The 25,190-nt window shown below is 35.0% G+C and overlaps 1 protein-coding gene across 2 annotated transcripts in view; it reads right to left on the bottom strand.

Moving 5' to 3' along the window:
• The window catches only part of LOC100740448 (extracellular serine/threonine protein CG31145), a 93,617-nt gene that overhangs the window by 2,017 nt on the left and 66,410 nt on the right, over positions 1-25,190 (bottom strand). Inside the window, exons 3-7 of one of the 2 annotated variants that reach the window (XM_033322310.1) lie at positions 20,982-21,057; positions 9,801-9,893; positions 9,328-9,632; positions 5,514-5,787; positions 2,143-2,314 (exon numbers count right to left, since the gene is read on the bottom strand). In XM_033322310.1, the coding sequence (XP_033178201.1) occupies positions 2,275-2,314; positions 5,514-5,787; positions 9,328-9,632; positions 9,801-9,893; positions 20,982-21,057 (788 nt within the window). In that variant the 3' untranslated portion in view covers positions 2,143-2,274. Of the gene's footprint in view, positions 1-2,142; positions 2,315-5,513; positions 5,788-9,327; positions 9,633-9,800; positions 9,894-20,981; positions 21,058-25,190 lie in introns of those variants that run through there. The other variant, XM_012389336.3, reaches the window with a different exon arrangement.

The raw sequence follows: 25,190 nt of genomic DNA, 5'->3' as shown, positions 1-25,190 counted from the left end.
AGAAGGAAAAAAAGAGAAAGAAGCATTTAGAAAATACATAAACGACCTAATAGAAATGGATTGCCAACGCAAGAGTTAAATAATACACGATAAATTGCAACGTTGCGGAGCAAAGACCCAGAGCAAATTTGAAAACCCTTACGGGACTACCTTAACGCTCTAGGTCTCAAACTGCTTAAAATAAAATCCCAAAGATAAATCTTTTCTCTCTGGACGGAGGTGGTAGAATATTTGAACAATTCGTTCATGGTCTGTCGCCGAAATTCTCTTTCAAAAGACCACGCCACTGTTCTCTCCCTTCCTCTCTCAAGAAAGACCCGGTTGATCCTCGGTTTTCAATATTCACGGGGAATCAAAGTAATTCGATCGTTTTTAATAAACATGCAAATCCACGGACGTAGAAGTCGTCGGAACTCGAAAGATTAAAAACGTGACCCCTTCCTCTCTCCTTCTTTCGTCTCGTCACTGTCTGGCACATTGATCAGCGTGCTCGAGCGTGAGGCGACAGAAATTTTTCAATAAAAATGCAAATGCCCGTAATTAGAAGTTGGTTCGGCGGTAAGACACGTATCTTACTATCTATCATCGAGAGAACTTCCCACCTTCGTTTTGCCGCGACACCTTCTCTCTTTTTCTCTCTTCCTATCTTTTCCTTCCTGTCCCATGTTGGAAAAATTATTTTTCCGGTTTGAAATTTTCCACATTGCTGGAACCATCCTGCGAGATTTCGAGACGCGGTCCGATAATAGAGGATCTGGCTCTTCCTTGCGGAACAGGCAATGAATAAAGTATCGACTAAGCAAACGGCTCGTAGATGGTACTTATGGCGTATGTACAGGGTGAACTATTTGATTTTCAGGCTTCTTGAGCAGGAATGTCTCAGATTAGATACATTTTTGCGGTGTTTGATCGATGATCTTTCGTGGATCTTTCGAAATCTTTCGAGACTTGTTTTCTTCTAACTCTCATTCGTTCCTCGTGTCAATCTGACTCGCTTTTCCGATAAAAGATCGTATTATTCGGCTACATTTATAGAACAATTTTCCTGAAACTTATTGGCTCTGACGTGCGAATGAAGCGTCATATTTCTAAAGGAGAGTCAGTGTGAATGTATGTGAAAGACAAAGAGTAAAATTAGTTATTGATCTTTTTATTTTATTGATGTGTTACCACTGGGTCGATTTGACACACAACAAATATACATTTTGATTTCTTTGAGGAATGAAATTTTGTTGATACTGTTTTTTATTTTTAATTGTTTTTTAATTTCTTCTAAGTGGCCGCCATCGAACAGAATGTGTTTCATTGCAAGATTTTGGTTACATAGGGTACATCCAGCTACAGATTCTTTTGAAAGTAGATAAGTCGAGTAGATAAGTAGATAAGAATCTGGTGTGGCTAATTATCGCACGTGTAATAACCACTTGGTCTCGTCTGTTCGGTAAACTGATGTCCGGTTTGTATTTATATTTATACCCTTCTGCGTTTCCTCTACGTCTTGCTGCTGTGAGAGTTCGTAGTATAATCGAGCTTCTCTGAAATAGTCGAGAGTATTTTTATCTCTGTATCTATTTAATCTTCTGCACTACTAGAAATATCAAATGATTTGTCAATAGCATCTGATTGCAGCAGTTGCAGAACTGGTTCTGATTCCTTCGACAGATATTCATGGCTAGTTCTTCAATGTCTAAGTCTGTATCTTATCAAAGTTATTCTCTCTTACCTGTTTATGTAGAGAATGGAGATTTTTTGATACAAGTTTTGTATCATATCGTGGAACTTGGGTCGGTTGGTCGAGTTCTATATCCCATTTTATTCTTCTCTTTCATTGTTGTGGATCGACCTAAAAACGTCTTAAAGTCTTTTTTTCTTCAACCTTCTTATCGACTTCTCCGTGTCATTAAATTTTAATGTTAGATAGTAGAATTTTTTTCACACTTGGAGATTGAATTATCGACGATTTACAGAAAAGCGAAGAGAAGCACAAGTAAAGAAAATGTTGGGTGATTATGATCGATTGATATAATGGTTTTCCAACGGGACACCCCGTATATGTGGGTTTGTGTGTATATTTAAGGGCATATTCTGGAAGAAGCACGCGGATAAAAGTATTTTTCTGGCTGGCTACTTCTCGATGTCACAGGGGAACGTAGAAAAGCACGCTGCTCTTCGCCGAGAGAAGGATAAAGACTTGATCGAACAGCTTTTATACCATATGAACGATTATGGTCTTCGAGGGTATTGATGATCCTGAACGACAGATCCTTTTAATATTTACCGAATCGAAACTCCAACAGAATCCCATCTTCTGAAACTTTAACATATACTTTTTAAACAAATTTTTAAAATACAATTACATTATAATTCACACTTTCACTGCTATTCAGTTATTGCAATAATTTTGCTTTGAAACAGCTATTGTATTGTTGGTTTTATTTACTACTACAACATTATGTAGTGATAACTATTCGGTATTGTTATTCACTGATTTGATTGATTGATTATTATTATTATATAATTGGATTGAATATTAAATAGTATTGGATTAGTCTAAAAATTGGAAACTTTTGATATTTGGTGAGATTAAGGAAAAGTAAAAAGATTCTGGAAAGAAAATTCGTAAAGCTATTCAATATATACATATACCGTAGCATATCTGCACATACTGTTTAATAAAAATTTTTTTTAAACCAATAGAAATGAGTAACCTTCAGTTTTTTTTAATTTCTCTATGAACTTTCAAGGTAACTTAATAATTATTAATGAAGCTAGGAGATAGCAATGCTATTTCTAATCAAAGAAACATAGAATGAAAAATAATGAACGTAACGATATATGTAAAAGCGTATCGCTTCTGGGGACGGAAAATTAGATTTCAATAGTAGTGAAAGTGTCAAACGATTAAATTTTATCTTTCTCAAACCATTTACAAGCGAAAGAAAAAATGGTGTACTTGTACTACTATAAAAGCTGTTTCGTTTTTTCTTCGCCTACATTGTTATTACAGCGCATAAAAAGGTAATAGAGAAATCCTATGCTCGATAATATGAGAAGAAATTACGAACACGATCCTCGACAAACTGTTATTCCAGCTAATCAAACATCATGTTACGTTATAAATGCAACGATTTCGTAAAATATATTTGATAAGAAGGGTACAGTATAGCCCTATATGTGTTTCGTATTAACGCAGGTTGGAATAGTTGAATGGGAACTAAATGAAAACGAAATCATAATGAAAGAGAAGTAACCATGACTGACACGATGAAGTAGCTGCAATGAAGTACCCACAGGATGCAATTATCCTATGATATCAGGTTTAATGGACAACGTGTGGGCTTCTTCAATGCGTCTTGAACGACCAGCACAATTTCATTCAAGAAGATACTCTCTGTTAGCTATGTTCTACGATAATAAGCAACTAGATCAAACTAAAACGAAATTAACGATACTCTGGTTTCGATTTGCTCGTATTATTACACGATTATTAAGAGAAAAATAGTTAACATAATTACTAGTCTACGTGAAGATGAAAAGTCACGAGACATACAAAATACTGTAGCCACGCGAAGAGTAAAAAGCAAAATACGATGATTCACTTTCACGAATAGAAACATTCTGTGTGTCTTGTTTCTAGTAGGTTTGTTAAGTTATTTTCAGAAGTGAAATATTCGAGACACGTGCTCTAGTAAATACACAAAAACCCAAATCAAACCCAAAGAAACATCAAAGAATCTAATAGTTGAAATTATCTTGACATTCTCACTGTTTTCATAAAGAATTCAACAAACGGATTCCGAGCGGCAGCATATATACATAACAGCTCAAGATGAACAGCTGAGCGAAAACGAGAAGGATAACTGGAGGCCGTAAAGGTTTAAAGAAATCAGCGAATCCTGGGAACCGAGATCCAGATTACCGCGTGGAATTCAATCTGCGAAACGAGTTATCTCGATTTTTATCGAGACAGTGGCAGGTGTCGTGCTTGTAGAGAAACACGCGTGCCGGAGATTCTGGCGAAGAAGATATCGGCTACCGGTTTCGACCAGCGGACACGTAACGACGGCCTAAGCAGCGTGTCGGACAGATCGATAATCGTTTGCTGTTATCGTGCATCGGTCATTTGGTGCACGTACATCTACACGTACCCTCGCGGACACACACAAAAATCCAGGTACACATTCGTGGAGATGTGTGCACGCGTGTGTAGCTACGCGTGTCGACGAAATCCGCTCTCGTTGAATTTATCGCGGCCGTAAAAAGCCTGGTCCCCGTGAATTCGCATCAAAGCGGAGATTCACGAGCGATGCTGGCGACGGCCAATTCTGGTAAAACGTTTCACTCCGAAATCCGCCTTATCCAGCCCCCCGGGGCCACGGCTCGTAAAGTTTCCCCAGCGTTTCCCTTTTTCGAAATCCGCCGAGAGGCCATCCAGAGAGGGGAAGGGAGCCCCGCTCTGAATTGTAAATTCGACCCAGATCGATCCTCGACGCTCTCGCGACACCAACCCTCGATACGATCGTACCCACAGCGTCGAATTAGAGCCACGTCCAGATCCACGATCTTGCCTTCGTTCTATCTCCTGTTCCCTGTGGCATTGTGTCGATTGGAGAAATTAATAGGAGATCGGATAGACTGATTTATGGGTGGAGATGTGCAGGCGAAAATCGAAATGTTTGATGGATTTGTTAGAAAGAGTAGAGGTTTCTGTCTATACAGTGGCTAAGGCCAGTATTTTTACCATCCTTGTGTTTATTATAGCGATTATACTATCAATAATTAGTACACGCTGGTAAAATCGAGATACATATTGTTATTATAAAGTTTCTTCTTCGTCTTCTTTTACGTTTCAAGCAGCATCTATATTGTGGTCATTAGCGACGATGTTTGAGTTGTGTGAGTTAGATTTTGTTGAATATATTGATTTCCTTAAGGTAGCTTATTGTATTTCTTATATAGTCTCGTGATGTTAGAGCTTTGTCTGGTTTCGTGTTGTATTTTTGTCTTTGGTGCTTTGTTCTTCTACACTCATAATTAAGTGATTAATGGTTGGTCTTGACAAGGGGATAGTGTGGTGGAACTGTTTTTTTGATTAACTATTCGTGCGTTACTTTTGAGCATCCGGTACGCCAAGCCAGTACATTGCTTCTATTCGTATCGTTGAATGGAATTTTGTTGCTAGAAATGTTATACTACGTTGTAAACCTTTGCTCCTTCGGTTAAAGTTCAGATTTTCTCCCATCCTTCTTTTATTGCTGTTTTTGTTATTTTCATAATATATGCACACACACCCACACATATACACACATATATATATTATAAATAGGAGTATATAAAACTTCAAGTATTCTATTTATGAGGAGGAATGTCAAGCAAATCCTACAAAACAATAGAGTTTCCCTACGTAAAGAACGTGTTCGCAATAAAACGAATTTGATACAATAATAGGAACTGGAGCGAAATTATCCGAATCCAAGTTACGGAAGAATTTCTATAATACTGAAAGAACTTACTTTAAAAGGGTGCTTAGAGTTGTTTGTCTGATCATGCAGCACTGTAAGATGGGGGCCAAGATAGAGATCTCATCATGGAAAGCTCTGCCAAAACCTCTACCGTGATCCAAGTGCAAGGGGAACGTGTTGTTGCCGAAAATCTTGAACGTCTCGTAATGGTGTCTGTCCATGTTTCCCATAAGGAAGTCTAAGACGGCCATGTCCATTAGATCCAGCAGCCTGCGACCCTCGTTATATGGTGGAATTTCTTTTACCAGGGAACAGTAATCGGAATCTGAAAGCATACAAAAATAAAATATTACTAAGTTTTAAGTTGTATTTATTTTACAGAATATTAAAATGGTACTATAGCGTGGGAGGTTGGTATTAAACGAAGATTCAACTAAACTTAATGAAAATCAATTATAACTTAAAAGTATTTCAAACTATCGCTTTTCATCGTGAAATTTTAATGTTTGATGGATATATATATATATTATGTAACCAGGTTATACATGGGTTATGAGAGCTACGGAACTTTTACATTTTTAAAGCTTCAGACTATCAAATATTCAGCGATCCGCTCGATAATATACCCTTAACGATAGTAGTTTCTTTAAAGCTCTAGGTTTCAATTTATAGCTTAATATTTAATTAATATATAATTAATTATTGATAGCAAGAACTACTTTGAAACAAATGCTGCAGTAAATATTGTATAAAATATACGTATAGAGTGACTCGGGAATCCATTTGAATACTTACAGAAAAATGTAAATACTTACAATAAAACATTTCGAAATTATCACTGTAAGCATCACACGTCTGTTACGATCATACTTCTCGAATTTCAGACCAATACGACCATGTATCGTCTATTTTTATTAGATTTCCATTTGTAAAGCAATTTGTTCAAAATGAAAAAATTAAAACAACTGGACTCGTCATATTCTTTCCATGTGCATTTCGAAGCCTGTAAAACGAAGTCTATAAAAAGTTATCGTTAGAAGCAGAGAACTCACCACCTTAAACCAGTTTTTGTTTTATCTCGGTACAACACCTGGTTCCCGAGATATCGCCGTGCGAAGCAAGTATAATTTTTAATAATTCGATATCCCTGTCTCTGTCGCACTCACACGCCGACCTACCGCAATCCAGATACCGGTGCAGCGAACAGTGAATGATGCTGATTTAGCGTTTTTTCACTGCTACTATTAAATCGTTACGTACACAATCCTTCGAAAAAAGTAGGTCACGGCGATTTCCACGAATTTTGACCGTCATGCATCTTATCGCTGAACTATCGACTCGCGATATCCCGGGAGCCATTGAACGTATGTATCGACTTCAAACAAAGTGCATTATAAAAAGAGCGTGCTCTGCTATGTACCGAGTATACCCAGTGGAAAATTGGTTGGATATTCCGGATGGATTTTGCAACCGGTTAAGACGGAGGGATATCATGATTTTGATCGAAAAACAATAAATGTAAAATTGTTTTAGAAAATAGACTATTTTAAATTGATAATGAAATTATAATATATATTAAGACGTCTTGAGCTAGTCACGAAAAATTATCTATGTTTGTTTGTGCACAACCGTGTATACATGTATATAAAATTATTCAGAAAATAACACTAAACTGACGTAGCTAATATTCAGGAAACGACACTAATAATTGGTGACTAGCATTTAACCTTAGAAAAGAACTGACGTTTAGATGAAAGAAGTGGTTGCGCCAGTAAAAGTTCAGAAAAAGATGTAATAACAAACATGACGTAAAATCGTGGTCATAGTAAAATGCACAAAACTCGTCGTAAATATGAAGAAAAACATTGCCGAACTATACCAGCGACAGTTATAGATTTTGAAATAACGTAGAACTACATCGCCGGCAACCAGCCAAAAACTTATAAATGACGTAGAACTACGTCAGTGGCAACCAGTTATAGATTTTGAAGTGACGTAGAACTACATCGCTAGCAACTACGGTGGCGAACAAAAGAATGTTTATAAAATAAGAAATATAAAGACAACATAATTTTGTGAATTAAAACGATGAATATATGTGATATATATATCATAGAATAAATGACTGTTATCAATATTGAAAAATATTTTGATGAGTATGTGGAAAAGGATACACCTCACCGGTTTCGATAATCTTGAAATATATTGCCAAGGTCAACATACTTAAATTAAAAAAAACTTCAATACAATTTATGTTACGACTATACTTCACTCTGGAGTAGGTGGGCGCGTTTTTATATAGTCCAACCTAAACTTAACTCATTGACGAGAAATACGACTATTTTTAATATCGTATAAATAAAAAAGAAGAAACGAACGTGCTATAGATTAGGCTAAAGTGATATGCTTTTTAATGAGTCTATTGCTATATGAAACGTTGCACTATGTCTTCGCCTGTCTATTTGTCACTTACATACGAATGATAATTAGAGTCAGCAGATATATATACATCGCTACTTGGTATAACTTAAAAAATGTGAACCTTAGAGGAGGGTTTTTTTTTCTTTTTTAGACAAATACACAAATTGCATAAATTAAAATAAATAAAACTACATTTTTTACAAAGAAATCTACGTGAGTCATCTCTGATATTACAAGACCGACACTTGTAGCGCCACAAAACAACTGAAGATGAGTCAGTGTCGCTGTAAAACCAAGATCAGGTTGATAGCGACATAAGTAATAATTTTCCCTTCTAACGCAAAATTGAGGGAGTTATAAAGATATCGTTTTATATGATAAAAGCAGAAACATAATGTAGGCTTTCTTTTTGATAAAAGAAAATATGAAATTATCAAGTTGTTCCATTATCGTCGCCAAGCAGCGACATGTCCTCCGCACGTAACCTAATGACAAAAGTATATTTGCTAAAATATACAAATAATAATAAGTCAAGTAGTAATCCAATTTACAATACATTTGGAAAATGGCAATTGCAAAATGGAAACGAAAATTAATTCATGACGATCGGATACTAATCTGACGCAACCTACAACTCGTTGATTTATCATTTTTTATTTATATTAAAGATAATTAGCATCAGTGACTTAAATTTAAGTTGAGCTATATATATATATATATCCATATATATATATATATATATATATATATATATATATATATATATATATATATATATATATATATATATATATATATATATATATATATATATATATATATATATATATATATATATATATATATATATATATATATATATATATATATATATATATATATATATATATATATATATATATATATATATATATATATATATATATATATATATATATATATATATATATATATATATATATATATATATATATATATATATATATATATATATATATATATATATATATATATATATATATATATATATATATATATATATATATATATATATATATATATATATATATATATATATATATATATATATATATATATATATATATATATATATATATATATATATATATATATATATATATATATATATATATATATATATATATATATATATATATATATATATATATATATATATATATATATATATATATATATATATATATAGGGATGATATAACCTTGACGACGTATTTCAAGCTCATTGAAATCAGCCAAGTGTGCTCTTTTCTACATAATTACAGCAATCGTTGATACAGAAAATTATTAAAATGCACATCGCATCAGTTTTCATCTTTCTTTTGTTGCTACTTAAGGATGACGTAGAACATCTAACCGCTTGTGAATGTGTTAATAAACTAGATTCGAGGGAAGAAAAATCTCACCGTGCTCCCACTGCGCCTTCTTCCTCTTGTGATAACTCCTGCGCCATGGATGTCGCCAGGCCTTCCTCGCAACGAAAGATTTATCCGGCAAGAACGCGGCGAAGCTCCCTTCAAGGGTGTCCGGATTTCCGCAAATCGCGTGCGCCGTATCGCAGTAATAACTGCACTTGCCGTGGAAGCAGATATTACCGGCGGGGCTGACGAAGAACGTCTTCAGTAGCTCGCCGTCGGCGATCTGATAAATCTCTGTCGTTAGGTTCAACGTTCTACCGGTGACTGGCATCGCCCTTCGGAATCCCAGTAGTCTGCAACAGCGAATCGTTCGATGAGGGCAAACTTTTCCACGCTCATTCCTCTTGGATCCAAGAAAATATACCGATAACGTTGATTAATCGGAGATCTTGTTTTTCATAGATCGTCTTTTTCCTTTCTTTTTTTCTAATAAAATTTCGATCGATAGAATACTTGGTTACCTGTCCAGATGAAACGCTGCGATCTCTGCTGTGTGTCTCTCGAAGTCCGTGAAGTAGAAGTGATTTGGTAAAGTTTGCTGTTCTCGTGGAAACCTGGTACATTAATGAGAAAAAAAGAGATAATATTGAATTGTTAATGATTCAGAGGAGTTGGAATAAATAAAACTTTGGTATTCTCTTGCTACGAATTTAGGTGGTTTTTCATACGGATAGGACGCATTAAAAATTATAACGATGTAAATCGAGGTTGGGAAAAATTAGAATTTTCACAAATATCGTCGCTTTGGTGGCGTAGTTAATTAAGGTATAATTAGATTGCGCATGTTTATGCATTTATGGAAAATTTAAATATGCAAAAATAACCAGAACGCATGTGACATTCAAGTAAAATGCGTAAAATATTCAAAGTAAAGTAATCGTTATAATTTTAACGGGCGAATCAAATTCCTATTTAGTTTCCACTCCTTTATATAGTTTATAAAATTACGAATTTGCATAAATTGATACGGTTCCATAATTTGAACAAATATGATGAAAAAGAGTAATCTGACTTATACCACTGTGATTTTCAATCAGCCACAAGCTTTTCTGAAAAATTATTGCAATGCTATTTACACTTCAATTTGTTTGAAACATTGGAATAATAAATAAACGGCAACAAAGAAATTTGATTAATACATTCAATTTCAATCGCAAATGAAAGAAATGTGCAAATTATTTGTAAATTTTCGTAGAATACAAAATTCAGGTGTATTTGAGTCAAATCAAGAAACGAACGTTGACCTAGAATAACGTAGAACGTATTATCCGATGGAAATGTTTTTCGCGATTTTCCACCTCGATCGTGGGACTCGTGGGAAATTCCTTGTTTTCTCGGAAATATTTTCCGGTTCAAGGGCATCGTCGAGACCCAATGAGAATGCACGAGCCTCTCTCCACGTGGAAAAAGAAAAAAAAAGAAAAGAAAATACACGGAAGAGAAAGTAATTTCCACTTTCGCGACAATGTCAAAACACTCGCGAAGAAATCTTCCCATAATTGAACACGACAATCTTACTCTATCATCTTCATTTTTCATTTTCACTTTTCGAGGGAATAACTCACGCTTTATTACCACGTTCTGAATTTCATTCAATCGAAATTTCGTAATTGATTCAAACCGAGATTCAGATAAGAGAGGAATTTTCATCTCGGTTCTACGATCGTTCTCGTTGCCTGAAAAATGTTTTGCTCGTTCAAGGCCGTAGCACGTACAGCTACGCGACAGTTTCGAGATGTCGGAATCCAGAAGCAAGCGATTTCTCGAGAAAACATAACCCTACAGAGAAAGAGAAGAAGAAACGGTTTTCTCTTCGTTTTCTCCCGCCCCTCTACCTCGTTTCCGGTTCTATCGTGAAAGTCGACGGCGATAAATAAAAAAAAAACCGTCTCCGGGGAATCCTTCTCGTACGTGTGCACCTTTCCTTACGAAATATGGCGCTAGAACAAGAAACCCAGAATTCCGTGGATCTACTGACGTTGAGCGAGTACGTGCTACGCAGGCTCTATAAGAATGTAAATAATGGGACAAAACTTTCAGAAAGAGAGTGTTTGATTTTAAATGTTTATGAATTAATTCTAAACGATGGCATCAGTGGGTTACAGATAACCGTCATAGTACATATATAGGGTTTTTCCGAAACCATGATACGAGCGGTCGGATGGTGATTCTACGTGTAAAAATACATCGAAGAGAAGAGTAACAGCTTTTTCGTTCAAGGCTTCGTTTTCGAGAAAAATGAGTTTGCAAACTCGTCAGCTACCCGTATCATGTATTGACTGATAGTGTTGAATTACGAAATTTCTGTTTCTGCTCGTGTCAATATTACTAAACATGGGCAATGTCACAATTCGTTAATTGGTTTACATTACATTATATTACATGGTAACAATACGGTGGTCATGAATAGTATTGGCATAATATCTATTATCGTATATATTATAATATTTATTATTCTATTCATTATTACATTCTTAAAGCAATTCTGGTTTAGAGTGCCATTTTTGGGAATTTTATTGAATTTTTTCCATAGAAACCACGATATTTCTACTAGTAAACTTTTGCATACACATGTTTGATAATGTTTGAAGGACATTCATCTTTCTTCTTAAACGAAAATGATCGAACTATTTTAAGCGAAAAACTTACGCGGGTTATGTAAACGTCATTATGCGGAGTTCTTTCAAAAAGAAAATCTCTTACTAGTGTCTGGCACGATTCTGATTATTCTACTTATCTGAAAGGGAAAAATAGAAATACGTCTATGGTGTGAACGTACACTTGACTCTCAGCAATTAACTATCTCTACTCTAATTAGGTTATGAAATAAAAAATGTTTCTGTCCGCGTATTATTAAATATTCCTAATCTCTTGTATTTCGTGGTCGAGGATGAAAACACGAGTAATTTGAAATAAAACTATCTTTAATCTCGATACTTAGCAAACTTTTTGCATATTGCGATCCAATATCCAAACTTTTACCAACTTTGAATCAAAATTCCAGTGAGAATACTGAAATACTTTCGCTTCTCATTAACCCGATTCGAACTTCGTTTTATCAGTGCCTGGCGCAAATAATTCCTACTAACCATTCAGCAGACTCCTAATCAAAATGATTTTTTAGTTTCCCATTTTTTAATTACGAACCGAATAATCGTATTACCATCTCGTTTGATGTAATGGTATCCAGTAACTACAAAACTATGTAATTAGTAAAGGCTGTGAGGTTGATGATAACGGTAGAAAAATTTCGAACCAAAATTTTTCAATTAAATACAAGTACGTTATATTTCACGTCTCTGTGGATTGTTTATCGGCGAATAAGAGATGAAAATCAAATGAAAATAGCAAACAAGTTTTCGCTTAATATCTAATAATAAAATGTGGATCTTTATGCAAATTTATATTTTCATGGTAAGATAAAATGAAGAAAAGAAGCCTAAATTGTGATTTATACTTAGAGGTAGTAAGTGTTATTTCGTTAGAAAATTGACCATCAACTTTTATTTCCTCTAGTAACTTTTTTTTAATACATTGGATCCAATTCCCCCCAAATTCCATGTCAAATAATTTCCCAGGAAATTACATACATTTTTATGCACTCGTGACGAATGTAAAGGTGTAGAAATCCAGATAATGCGCACATGCAGAAATATTTATGTAAAATAAACAAAGTGGAGTACTCATCGTAATTTTTAGTAAGCGAAACAAAGTACTATGCAGGTTCCCTTCATAAAGATACGCAATTGTATAAAAGTCCGTCGTCTACGTTATGAATTTTATTAAAATTGATAATTGCGCTCGAGGATGTTTCTCATAAGATAAAAAGAATCGCCAAATTTCTGCGGAATATCGACTACGGAAAGAACGAAACAAGGAGAAGAACGCTGGGCGGAACTTTTCCAAGCAGGCTGGGCTAATTAATACGACGGTCGTGCGGTAATTAGCCCGTAATTTGCATCCGATTAAAAGTTAACTGGCATCGCGAGGCTGCCAGCCAACCCTTGCTGTCTGACCTTCCGACTTCGCGGCATAATTCTGTTTACCAAAGGCTCCTTCCTTTTCCTTGGCGAAGCGAAATTTTCTACCGGCTGGCAGCAACGAAGTGCGCGGGAAAGATAACCAGTATTTCGTTGGAATAATTGCGCGGAATAAGACCGGGGTCGCGGCTATTTTATATTCAAATGAACCGGTTCGTACGCGATTTATTCCGGGGCAAATATTAATTGCATCGTCCACTGCTGAGGACCTACAGATTTATAGGTCAGATTAGAGAAATTGCTTTTCTTACAGGCCGCCTCGAAAATCTGGGACATACGAGCTTCGGTTTTTCTTCTTGCCTCGTTTCATACCGCAAATTGATTAAAACCCTGCTACGATTCTCGAATTATCTATGTGACGAGTACGCTCTCATTTTAACGAACAAAAAGAACAATGTTCTAAGACGTTTGATAAAAGATTGGAACGAAGAGTCGTCGTGTAAAACTACATTTTTTAATTAACCTTTAATAAGACTTCTTTCATATTTTCTCCGGATTGAATGTATTTTTCAGTGTTAGAAGAAAATGAAAGTGACCGAAAGAATTTAGTTGAACTTCTGTGATGAGTCTACTTTTATGTCAATATTCTTGACAAGTAAACTTCTTCTTATATTATTTATTTATCGTAATGAAGTATTTTATATCACGAAATAAGACGAAATGAAATGATTGTTAGAATTTTTAAATGGGGTATTACCATACGTACCATATTTTATATATTAATGGTTGTTTTTTTTTTATTATCGTATTTAAAGAAGCATAAAAATGAATCATATTTGCTTGAATTATTTCTTCATTTTTTTCTATGTTTTTTTAATACATAGTACAGAGTTCGATTATTGAAATTTTTCGAGTTTGAGGTTTTGAACCTGTCGATATATTTTGCGTGTATTCCCCTACAATTTTTCGTGCACGAGCAACTTTATACGAGTCACGTATACGTATACACGAGTGCTCGAGATTTTTGTGAAGCTCGTAAAACCAGTTCCATTGAAATTTGCTATATCGTGAATGGTCAAACGCTAATTGCGGCTAGAACTAATGATGTAGGTCGATGGTAATTATTGCTGGTCGATTAGTCGACCGAGTGGTGGAAAGCGAATAAAAAACATCCGACCTACGACTAGCAACTTCTTTTCCTCGGTTGGTTAAACTAAACATGCAAGGCGTGAACAATGATTTAGTTCAATTATCGAAGTATAGAGAATGCTTTCTAGCTGACTCATGCTTTACAAAGACATTTATTAATATCATTCGCGGTTCTTTTGACGAGATAAAGTTTAGAAAAGTTGGCCGAAGTGCAACGAGGAAGATTATCGAAATTTGTTAGTAAAATGCGAAAAAAAGAGAGGTGTTTTTAATAATGGAGTACACGGGATTCAGACGCTAAAGTTTCGCGGCAAATTTAATAACGCGAACTTCGCTAGCCGCAGGAAGGTGGATAAGAAGGAAACTTGTGTTTCTCGCAAACCATATAACCAGCAATTTTATTTTTAATAATCGCTCTAGAAATTGTTGAGGAATAAACAGACATTTAAAGAATGTAAGATGTATGGAAATTGAAAAATAGAAAAGATATAAGATTTCTATGCATGTCCAAAATATTCCATTTTTAGAAACACATGTTTCAATAAATTCTAAAAAGAATGCCTTTATACATCGGTGTACATACGAACGTTAAAAGATTGAAATCATATGTGGAAGAGAAGCTTCTCAGTTTTAATTATTTCGTAATCAACATTGTACTTTGATGAGCTTTAATTCATTAAATGATGAAACTGGCGGTAATTTAAGCGCGTTATATTTTTTTCGCAAAAACATGGAAAGAAATAAGCTTCTTAGAAGCATGACACAAAAAGACATTTCAACCTAACATACAATTACATATTTACAAGCAAACAGAATGGTTCAGAAAACCTGCTAAATACTCCAATATTTCTTCATCCCTACAAATCAGCGTTTCTTCCTCTCCAAAGATCAAATACAATTTTCCATTTACAAATATAAATATGTTAATTAGAAAAAAAAATAAAAAATAGAAGAGAAATATAAGAAAGTGGCACAACCTAATACACCAGCCACCTCAATCTACATCTATTTGTTCTTTATCGTTCGAAATCATCGTCTTTTCTGCAAAAACAAAGTTCGCAAATATAAAAATGTTTATGGAAAAGAAAGAAAATATGAGAAAGCAGTATTATTTAATACATCAGTCACCTCAATTTTTAGGTATTCCTACTTGATCCCCTGAAATCACTGCCTTTTCTCCAAAAATGAAGTATAATTTTATGTACATCCATGAATATAAAAATATTTATTAAAAAAGGAAAAAAAGAAATATAAAAAGATAGTACGACCTAATACACTAGCCACCTCAATATCCCTACCATAACCACGTCAATCTTCATCTATTCCTTATTTATCCCCCGAAATCGCCATCTTCTCTTCAAAAATAAAATCCACAGATATAAAAAAAAAGTATATATATATATATACGTAAAGGGAATATAGAAAAGTAGTACAACCTAATACACTAACCACTTGAATCTCCATCTACTTCTTCTCCATCTTCCGAAATCGCCGTCTCTCCTCCAAAAATGGAAATAAAAGTCGAATCTGGCAGCTCGAACGAAATCGAAAATCACCGTTCAGATTCAACGAGTAGTTGTTCATCTGCCCGAAAATCCAAAGCTCGCAATCAAAGAGCCTTGAAGCGGGCTTCGAATAAAAAGAAACCGAGCGAAGAAATAATTTCGCGAGAAGGAACGTCGTCGTGAAAAATTGTCCATTCAATGAATCTCTCTTCGTTCGAGAGTGGAAAAGGAAAAAAAAAGAAAAGGGAAGGAACACGAAGAGCGAAAGAGAAAGTCAGAACTGGTTCGTTTCGTGAGGAGAGAAAGAGGTGTCCTCTTTAAACGTATAACGAGAGCTTATTGCGGGATTGGTGGCGCTGCAGACGCTGGCAATTTTGTGGAATTCCAGCTTTCTTCCTCCTCCCACCCATTGACACCCAAACGATTCCAGCCCTTTTCGTAGCGTGTCAGAGGATGGTCCAAGTCCGGAAACTTTCCCTGAAACTTATTGCCGAACTTATTACCGGAGTTTAAGCCGGCCTTGGCCACTTATCGTGGAATCTTCGGCCGACCGGAAGTTTAAAGGGCCAAGTGTGTGCACGGAAATGGTTGGAGGAGGTCGAACCCCCGGGAAGAGACAAGAGGGATAAAAAGGAGTCGCAATAAGCGTCCCGACGAGCCTCACTTGTCTCGAATTTTCTCTCCACTTCGGGATATTACGTTTTCTCTTGCTTTATTCTTTCGCTCCTTTCCCCGGTTCTTCCGGTTCCGGAACAGGGCGATGGGTATTTGCCGCGAGTAACGAGGGGCTGACGAAAATTATCGTGAAAAATCGCGCGAAATTAAAACGCAGTGGATATACAAAGAAAGAGAACCGATAATTGGAGAATTAACCCTTTACGATCGTATTTATTGGATGGAATTAACTTTCATTGAACGAATTTCAATTACATGATCTTGGATGCGATGTATTGAATTTATTAATTTTCTTCTTTGAAGTTTAGATACATTTAATATAATTGTATCTCTCTTTGTTTCCGTTTTATACTGAAAATTGTATCTTATACTCTTCTATCGTGTGACATGTTTCAGAGTTTTCAAGGCGTCTTTCAGTCTACAATTCTATTTCATTGTCACTCGTTTATTATTTGTTAGATGTGATTTATTGGATGGAATTAACTTTCATTGAACGAATTCTAATTATATGATCTTGGATGCGATGTACTGAGTTTATTAATTTTCTTCTTTGAAGTTTAGATATATTTAATATAATTGTATCTGCCTTTGGTTCCGTTTTATACTGAAAATTGTATCTTATACTCTTCTATCGTGTGACATGTTTCAGAAATTCAAGGCGTCTTTCAATCTGCAATTCTATTTCATTGTCACTCGTAGATAAGTATGATCTATATAGCTCTCACTTCTTTAGTTGTATAATTATGTTGATAAAAATATAAATTTGTACCGTAATGATTAGTCAGTCTGATAATTCCAGTTCTTGAAGTTTATACATTTTTTTCGTTGGAAAATAAATGTAACGCAAACGAAAATTGGATGACGATATATCAATTTGGATGATGTTTCAAGAAAACATTTCATAAATATATCATACATAGAGCATGATAGAATATAAAATTGCTTATGTACGGAACATAAAAATGTCAAAAACGCTATGAATTTTTCGAACAGTTAAAAAAATTTCTTAAAAACCTCGATACTTCGGTCTTGTCTGTCGTTTCACTTGTAGCAGTCAGTTATCTCTGGCGAGCATAAATAGTAGTCGTAATTAAGCAGTAAGAAGAGCAAAATCAGGCTTCTCAGAGTTGCGAACGAGGGTGCAATGGGCTCGAAGATAGGGCGAGGAAAGTTTGGTATTTCGAGGTCGCAGTCAGAGCGAAATTACTTCTGCAGTTTGTTCGCGACGTAGCTTTTCGTCGCGATCCCACGAGGCTGGATTCGAAATACACCTCGATAAGAACGAGAAATTAACGCGAGAAACATCGGTCCTCCGCAACTTCCTGTCGACGCAATTGACCCGTATAAGTTAAGAACAGCTCGTATCCGGTCTGGCAACGTGCACAATTTATTCGAGAGGAAACTAAGCAGCAATATCTTTTACGATTGAGATCTACGACGATAATAGACAATTAAATCTATTCTCAGACAGGATAATTAACTCTGCCATTCAATTTCGTTCAGGATTTATGATTTATGATGATTACGGTGATTTACGATTAATAAGAGAGTGCCTTCTTTTTACTGCAAAAGGTGATTTAAAGAATCTCAATTCTTCGCCACTTAATTTTCATAATCTTCCTAATCTTATTGTTATCATCAATTTCGATGTTTGTAAAATAATCATCGAAGAAAGAATTTTCTATGTTGGAACTAATTTTCTGTTGTTTTGAGTAGAAAAAAATACTTGTGTATATCATTCTCGAGTCCAAATGCAGAGAGCAATTTAATTTATAGATTTGTTAATTTATACCGACGAAAACAGGACGAATTTATTTTGCAATCAAATATTTCCGATCAAATATTTTCCGAAATCCCGCTGTACACAGATTTAGAGTCTTCTATAGTAAAGTGATCAATTCTGTTAAATAAATTCATTAACAAACTAGTAAACCCATAAATGTAATTACTTGGAGCATAGGAAAAGGACAAATTATTTTACTTGTCGTTATATTCTAGTTGCAAACAAAATACTGCTGACATAGAAATTTTGTTTTCGAAATATAAAAAAGAAAAGAATAAAATTTACAATTCGTTTCTTGGATTTATAACTCATTTTTCATAAGTATCATAACTTTAGTGAAACGAGAGGGAAAATGGGCGAGTAGGAGGTTGAAACTGCGTACAATAAAAAAGAAAAAAAAAACGAAAAGAATGAACGCGTCTAAAATGTTTTGCGACCCTCGATGCTCGTTTCCTCCAGTCTGCTTAAGCTGGGAAGTGTTCTTAGGCTGAAAGACAATGGGAGGATGTGACGTATCGCGTTTTCTGGAGGGAAAAAAGGGAGAGTGGGCAATGATAATTGAGTGGAAGAGAGGCAAGGACAGTTGGAGTGGCTCTCGCACGGCACGAGGCACTTGGCCCTCCACTTATGTAATTGTGCTCGTAATCCCATCCACGTAACTTTGTCAACCACGTGGCAAGAAAAACCGCAGGCCTCGTTCCTTTCTCTTACTCTTCTTCTGTTCGCATTTAGCTGACGAATCTTTCTCCTTTTCGAGAAGGAAAGCGTAGGAAGACCTGAGAATAATTTCGTAATAGCTGGCTGGCTAATAGCTTTTTCTTGTAAAATGCTTGAAGCAAATCAAATTTGTTATTTGAGCCACCGAGAAGAGAAACTGATCGATTTCATAATCCTTAAAACTTCCTCAGTAATAGTGGAAAGATACGATTAATTTAGCGCGGATATTTATGGAAATTTATATTTTTATAAATGGAACTAATGAAATGGAATTTAGGTTGAAATTTGTTTCGTGCATTAAACACTGAGTATTATAATGAATATTCTATTCTGGAAATTTTCTATAATTTTGCATATTATATGATTTCTATGGCATTTTTATATCTTTAAATTCCCTGTAAATGCATAAAAATCCTCAGGTCAATAGATAGTATTTAATTTTACAAAAATCAACGTAGTAACTTCAACGGAGTTGTTCAGTTTGCCTGCTGTGTGTCTTAATTATGATAATTGTATAATATATATATTAGTACAGAATCCATAATATATTCATAAGATGTATCTTCAAGTTTAAATGCTTTCACGAGCTTGTGTATCTTCAAATTGACGCGACTGTAAAGCTGGCATGCTGTTCGTATGCAACAGGCTCAAGATTGAGGATACAACCAACTATGTTTATTGAGTTTGAGATTTATACATATACTTCCGTACGATATTCAAAGTAAAAGGTGGAATATTATTGCTTGAAAAATATTGCAAATATATATAAAACTTCTATAGGCACATTGTAATATTCAAAGTAAAAGCTGGAATATCATTGCTTGAAAAATACTGCGACTATTTGTAAGAATTCCGTAATAATTACAATATTCAAAGTAAGAGCTCGAATATTATTGCTTGAAAAATGCTGCAAATGCAGCAATTACGTCCCTCTTCACGCAACAAATTGGATTATAAGTTTGATATATTTTCAGCATTGCAACAGCAAGACGTCCCTACTGCAACAACTTATAAGTTCTTAGGACTCAACTTCAGAGGATTAAACGGTGTATAACTCGTACCTGGAGCGCTCTCGCAAGTTTAGTGATCAAATAAATTGTTAATCCTCGGAACTAACATCCGATTCGGACGGAATTAAATGCTTTCGCTCGATTTTATCTCGTCGAAGACGCGTTTCGCGGATTCGATTCTCGTCGAAATAATCCTTAGTAAATCGTGTCCTAAGGAACTCTCTCTACCTCTCTCTCTCTCTCTCTCGCTTATCTTCATTCTCCAAGTTTCGAGCATTCATTCGTTAGACTAAGCAGCGCATCCCACCTATTCGTATATCAAACGTGACTCACATGCCTGCTGGAGATAAGCGGACAGCTTTCAAGAAACTCTCAGTTTTAGTCTTCGACCAATTACGTAAATGTATGAAGAAAATTTGAGAAAAGTAAGAAAATGAAAAAATGAGAAAAACGAGGATAGTATTCGAAGTATACTTTATTCTAAGTAACTTCATCGTCCTTTTTGTTAATATATGTTAAGAAAATTGTAGATGGTAAAAGCAGTCTTTTTGCGATCATGTCATTACATTTTACTTGATGAAAATAATTCAGTCGGATTTTATTTAAAAGAAGTTTTAATTTATTTACTCGGAGTATTCTAAATACTAAACCGGAAATTATTCTAAAATTTGTTAAATATCTATGTCGAAACTTTCCTCATGTATCAAATATTAAAGCAAATGTTGCTTTGTGGAAGATCAGAAACGAAGATTGCATTATTCCTGGTTAACGTTCGATGTAAGATTGACCTCTTCTTGGAAAGATTTAAATCCATTCGACTTACCTCATAGGCTTGAAGAGAGCCTGCATGTTCGAATAATTTATTTGGAGTTTCAGTTGCGTGCCGCCCTCTTTTTGAACTGCGAACAAAAAGGGAAAATACAAAGTCAGAATGGAATCAAACTATTTACTCTCTAGTCTCGCGGAAAGATATCCGATTATTGGATCGAGGTACATGAATCTCCGACTCAATTTCCTCGAGCTGAACCGGAGCAATCGAGATTTTCGATTCAATTGGTCTTAGTGCGATTAAGTCGCGTTTAATTGCGCTCTCGTCGTATACCGATACGGGGAAATAATCAACAGACACCTCTACGCAGCGTTAATCGAAATTCTCCGTTCTAAGTTAAAGTGAAGACTAAATCTCATTATAATTCCAATCATTTTGTTCCCTTACTAAGCATATGAAATTTTATTTCCTTTAGCTGTACAGGTATCTAAAACATTACAAAAAATCTAATAGGTAATTTCCCCAGTTTAGATCATAGTTTTTTAACCTGATTTAAAAATATACTCAAGGTGTTTTATAGATTTGTACAAGCTGAAAACTAAATCCAAATTACGGACAAGAGAAACTGATACTAAAAGAAACCAAACTGGAAAAAAAATGAAAGATGCACAGTTTAAAAATACATCCAAAATGTTCTACAAATTATACAAATTAAAATTAAATTTTATCTATCGAAAAGAAAACGTTAATAATTCAAAGTAGAAATTAACAAAATAAGATAAGGATCCAAAGCAGAAAAGAAGTGAAAAAAAATATTTCTCTATCAAAGATAGTATTAAAATGCCATGTGGAGCATGCAGATAGGGTAAATTTATTTTAATCCAAAGTTCCTGGATGATATAATTTCGCGAGTTTTTATGACAGAAGAGAAAACGATGCGTCCCGCAAAGCTCGAGCAAGTTGAACGGGAAAAATTTCTTGGCAGAGACGCACGGAATGTAATATCGATCGTGCGTCGTCCACTGTGTCAATTTCATAAATGATATATGCCTAATTTAGGTGCCAGCCGTCTGGGTTACCCGCGGTCAATTTATCATACAGGACAATTAATCGTCTGCCTGCCGTCGCGTAGCTGGAATTATTGACTCGAACTACTTAGATCCTGGGTGCTCGAAGCTTAAACCGCCACTTACTCGGTAAAAACTAATTTACTCTTATTTTTTTTTTTCAATTAACTAAACCAGCCTATGATTCCGGCATTTTCTTCGAACATTCATTTTATTTATGATGAAGTGAAAGTGCTAAGAAAATGACTATTGGTATTCGTTTTATAAAAATGGTTTACTCTTAAGGTTATATAAATTATCAGATAGATGCTTCATCTTTGGAAATTTGTTAGAAGCTTCGAAAATTTTTCCTGTCGTTCAACTGAGATTTGTTCCATACTTAAGTTAAGAATGGTAGACTGGAAACTTCGATAATTGAAATTATTATATCGTTAATTCTCACATTCTTTTTTATTTTATAAAAGAAACAAATTAACGTTCCCTCTTTTCTCTACCGAGTTATCAAATGCTTTATCAGTCATTACTTACGTCAGGTATGTTAACCATGCAATTTCTTCCCACTGGTATCCATATTAAATAATGAAATGGTTGAAAGGACAAGTAAAAAACGTGACGTGTATCTAGGTAATTAAAATTGGCATTGAAACTTGAAAAACGACGTTGCGCAACGAAAGAAACGAGAAACCTCTGTTGCATAGCTCATTACCATTGTTACGCGATTAAAAGTCACGACTTCGCGGAACATTTCGGTCACTGGTTTCTCGGAAGCGTTTCAATTTGTGTCAGATGTTGCTTTACACACCGGATACCCATCGATTTTTGAACTTGATTGTGTGAGCTGGTTTTACCTTGAACTCGAATAAAGTTCAAAGGTCGCGAAGAGGGAAAAAGAAGAAAGTTCGGAAAAGCTGGCGTAAGGAAAACTCTGGGTGTTTATCGACAGCTACTACCTCATCGATGAGTCAGATAAATGTTTGATAAGAAGTCTCTTAAATTGTTTTCCAATAAATGAACGAATTTCTGGATATTTTCTGATGACGTTAAAGATTTGATACATTTGAAACATCTTGATTGTTTAATTCACGAAAATTTGCTTCTTGATTGACGCTGTTTTTTCTCAAAAACAAACGATTCAATTAAAATGCTGAATTAAATGTCTTTGAAACGCATGGCCAGGCAAAAAAACTTTGGTTAATATCAAGAATTGTCAGGTTAAAAATTCAAGGAGTCCTGAACATTTCAATACGTTAACCAGTTAGCTGTCGCGATCCCTTTAAAAAGTGAGTGCCTAAAATGTATCGCATTCTTCACACTGTATACAAATTTTTCATAATAATTATTTATATATTTTTATCAGTTCTTTTTACTTCTTCTTAATCTCCAACTATTCAAAACATCATAAAATTTACAAATATATTTTAGTTTTCACTAAAATTGCAATTTTACGCACGACGAGTATACTTGTTATAACACAGAATATTGTCATTTCTTCATGACGAATATACTCGTGAAAAACTGCTAACTGATTAATTTACCAAAATTTCATTCCTCGGTTTGTGCCATCTTCTTGGAAAACCATCAGCAGCTATTGAAATTCTGATAGTCTTCGACTACTATCGAATAGAAGATTCGATAAATTCCGAATATTTCGATCTATTAATTTACTGAAATTCTCTAACAATGTTTGTATTTAATTACCATATTGTATTAAATTGACACTATCTGTTTTAGAAAAATAAACGACAGGAAATTAGAAACGATAAGTTTTTGAGGACCGTGACCTGATAATACCACAGCTCAGTTTTCATCGTATCGAGTGACGAAATTCACTCTGAAGTAATTTAATTATTGTCTAGGAAGTTGGATGGGGCTGCTTTGTTACCAAGATACCGGAGCACCGTCTTTGTCCTGTTCTCCCTTCTGATCGCCGATCTCATTTCCTTCACGCCAGCCCGATACCGCTTAATAATTGCATCTCCGTCGACCAGCCACTGGTTGCCGTTGATTTAACTTCCTCCTGCTACCTCTGCATCGTGATTTGTTCAACAAACTATCGCATCGACTGTATACTATCAAAATTACATCGACCCACTCGGCTTCGGTACGCGAAACTCCTCAGTTTGTTAGAAATCCTGCGACCCGGTTTCTCTACGAGATGTTTGAAAAGTCCACCTCGATCTTTGATTAAATTTTCTTTCACCCTTTCGCCACCACGCGTCACGCATATACGTGACGAGTTCTAAAAGCCGCTCGAACTATCTGCTTATCATTTTCTATCATTTTCAAGATGTTGAAAATTCGTAAAGAAAAGAGAATGAAGACATTTTCTATTTTACGATTGTTGATATATCTTATGGTTTCTATTGATTTTGAATTTTATTATTGAAAACTATTAAAGATGTTACGTTTTATGGTTTACGTTAATCCGTGATTTTATTGCTGGGAATTATTTGGGTCGCTATGGCTATATGCAAATTCAAAGGAAATTTTCTGCAAGAATACGAATATCAAAATATTCTACAGTCTATTTTATAGTTATTAATAATATGTCGGCGCTTGCGGTCAAATTATTCGCGAAAATTGTACAACTTGCGAATGAGTATTAAATAAATAATTAAAAATGCCAATCATTAACTGTATACGAAAATATGCTAATAATTTTATTAATAATTGTTCATTTCCTATGCATCAATCGTCAAATGCAAATCAATGCTCGTCGATGTCGAATCCATTTAATGACGAAACAACAGGAAAAAGTAAAAAAAGAGAAGCACGACAAATTTCATGGATTCCGTTCCAGTTCGAAAAGGAACAAAAGGTAAATCAAAAGCCTCCAACAATTGCCATTCGATTCGCCACTGAAAGAATGTAAAACGAAGAAGAAAGAAATAGAAATGTAAGTGGTACACGTATGGCGAATAAAAATAATCGAGCAAGAGTGGACATAATGATCGAAGCGGAAATTGAGCGTGCGACATAGTGCCAGATCTAATTTTAAAACGTTACGCTCCGAAAGTCTGTGAGAGCTGATCTTCCTCCATTCCTCTCTCTCTCTCTCTCTCTCTCTCCTCTCCTGTCTGTCTATTCTGCTCTTTCCGTAGGATCGGACGATCGCGCGGCATTGTTAGTCAATGAACCGCATAGTAGCAATTACTAAGCACAAAGCCACGGCCACAATAACACCGGTTAATTGTCT

This window comes from Bombus impatiens, unplaced genomic scaffold, assembly GCF_000188095.3.
Source record: "Bombus impatiens unplaced genomic scaffold, BIMP_2.2 scf_0036, whole genome shotgun sequence".
In the NCBI taxonomy this organism is placed as follows: Eukaryota; Metazoa; Arthropoda; class Insecta; order Hymenoptera; family Apidae; genus Bombus; species Bombus impatiens.
Note: the sequence above shows the minus strand (reverse complement) of the source record. Positions and strands in the feature narration are given on the sequence as shown.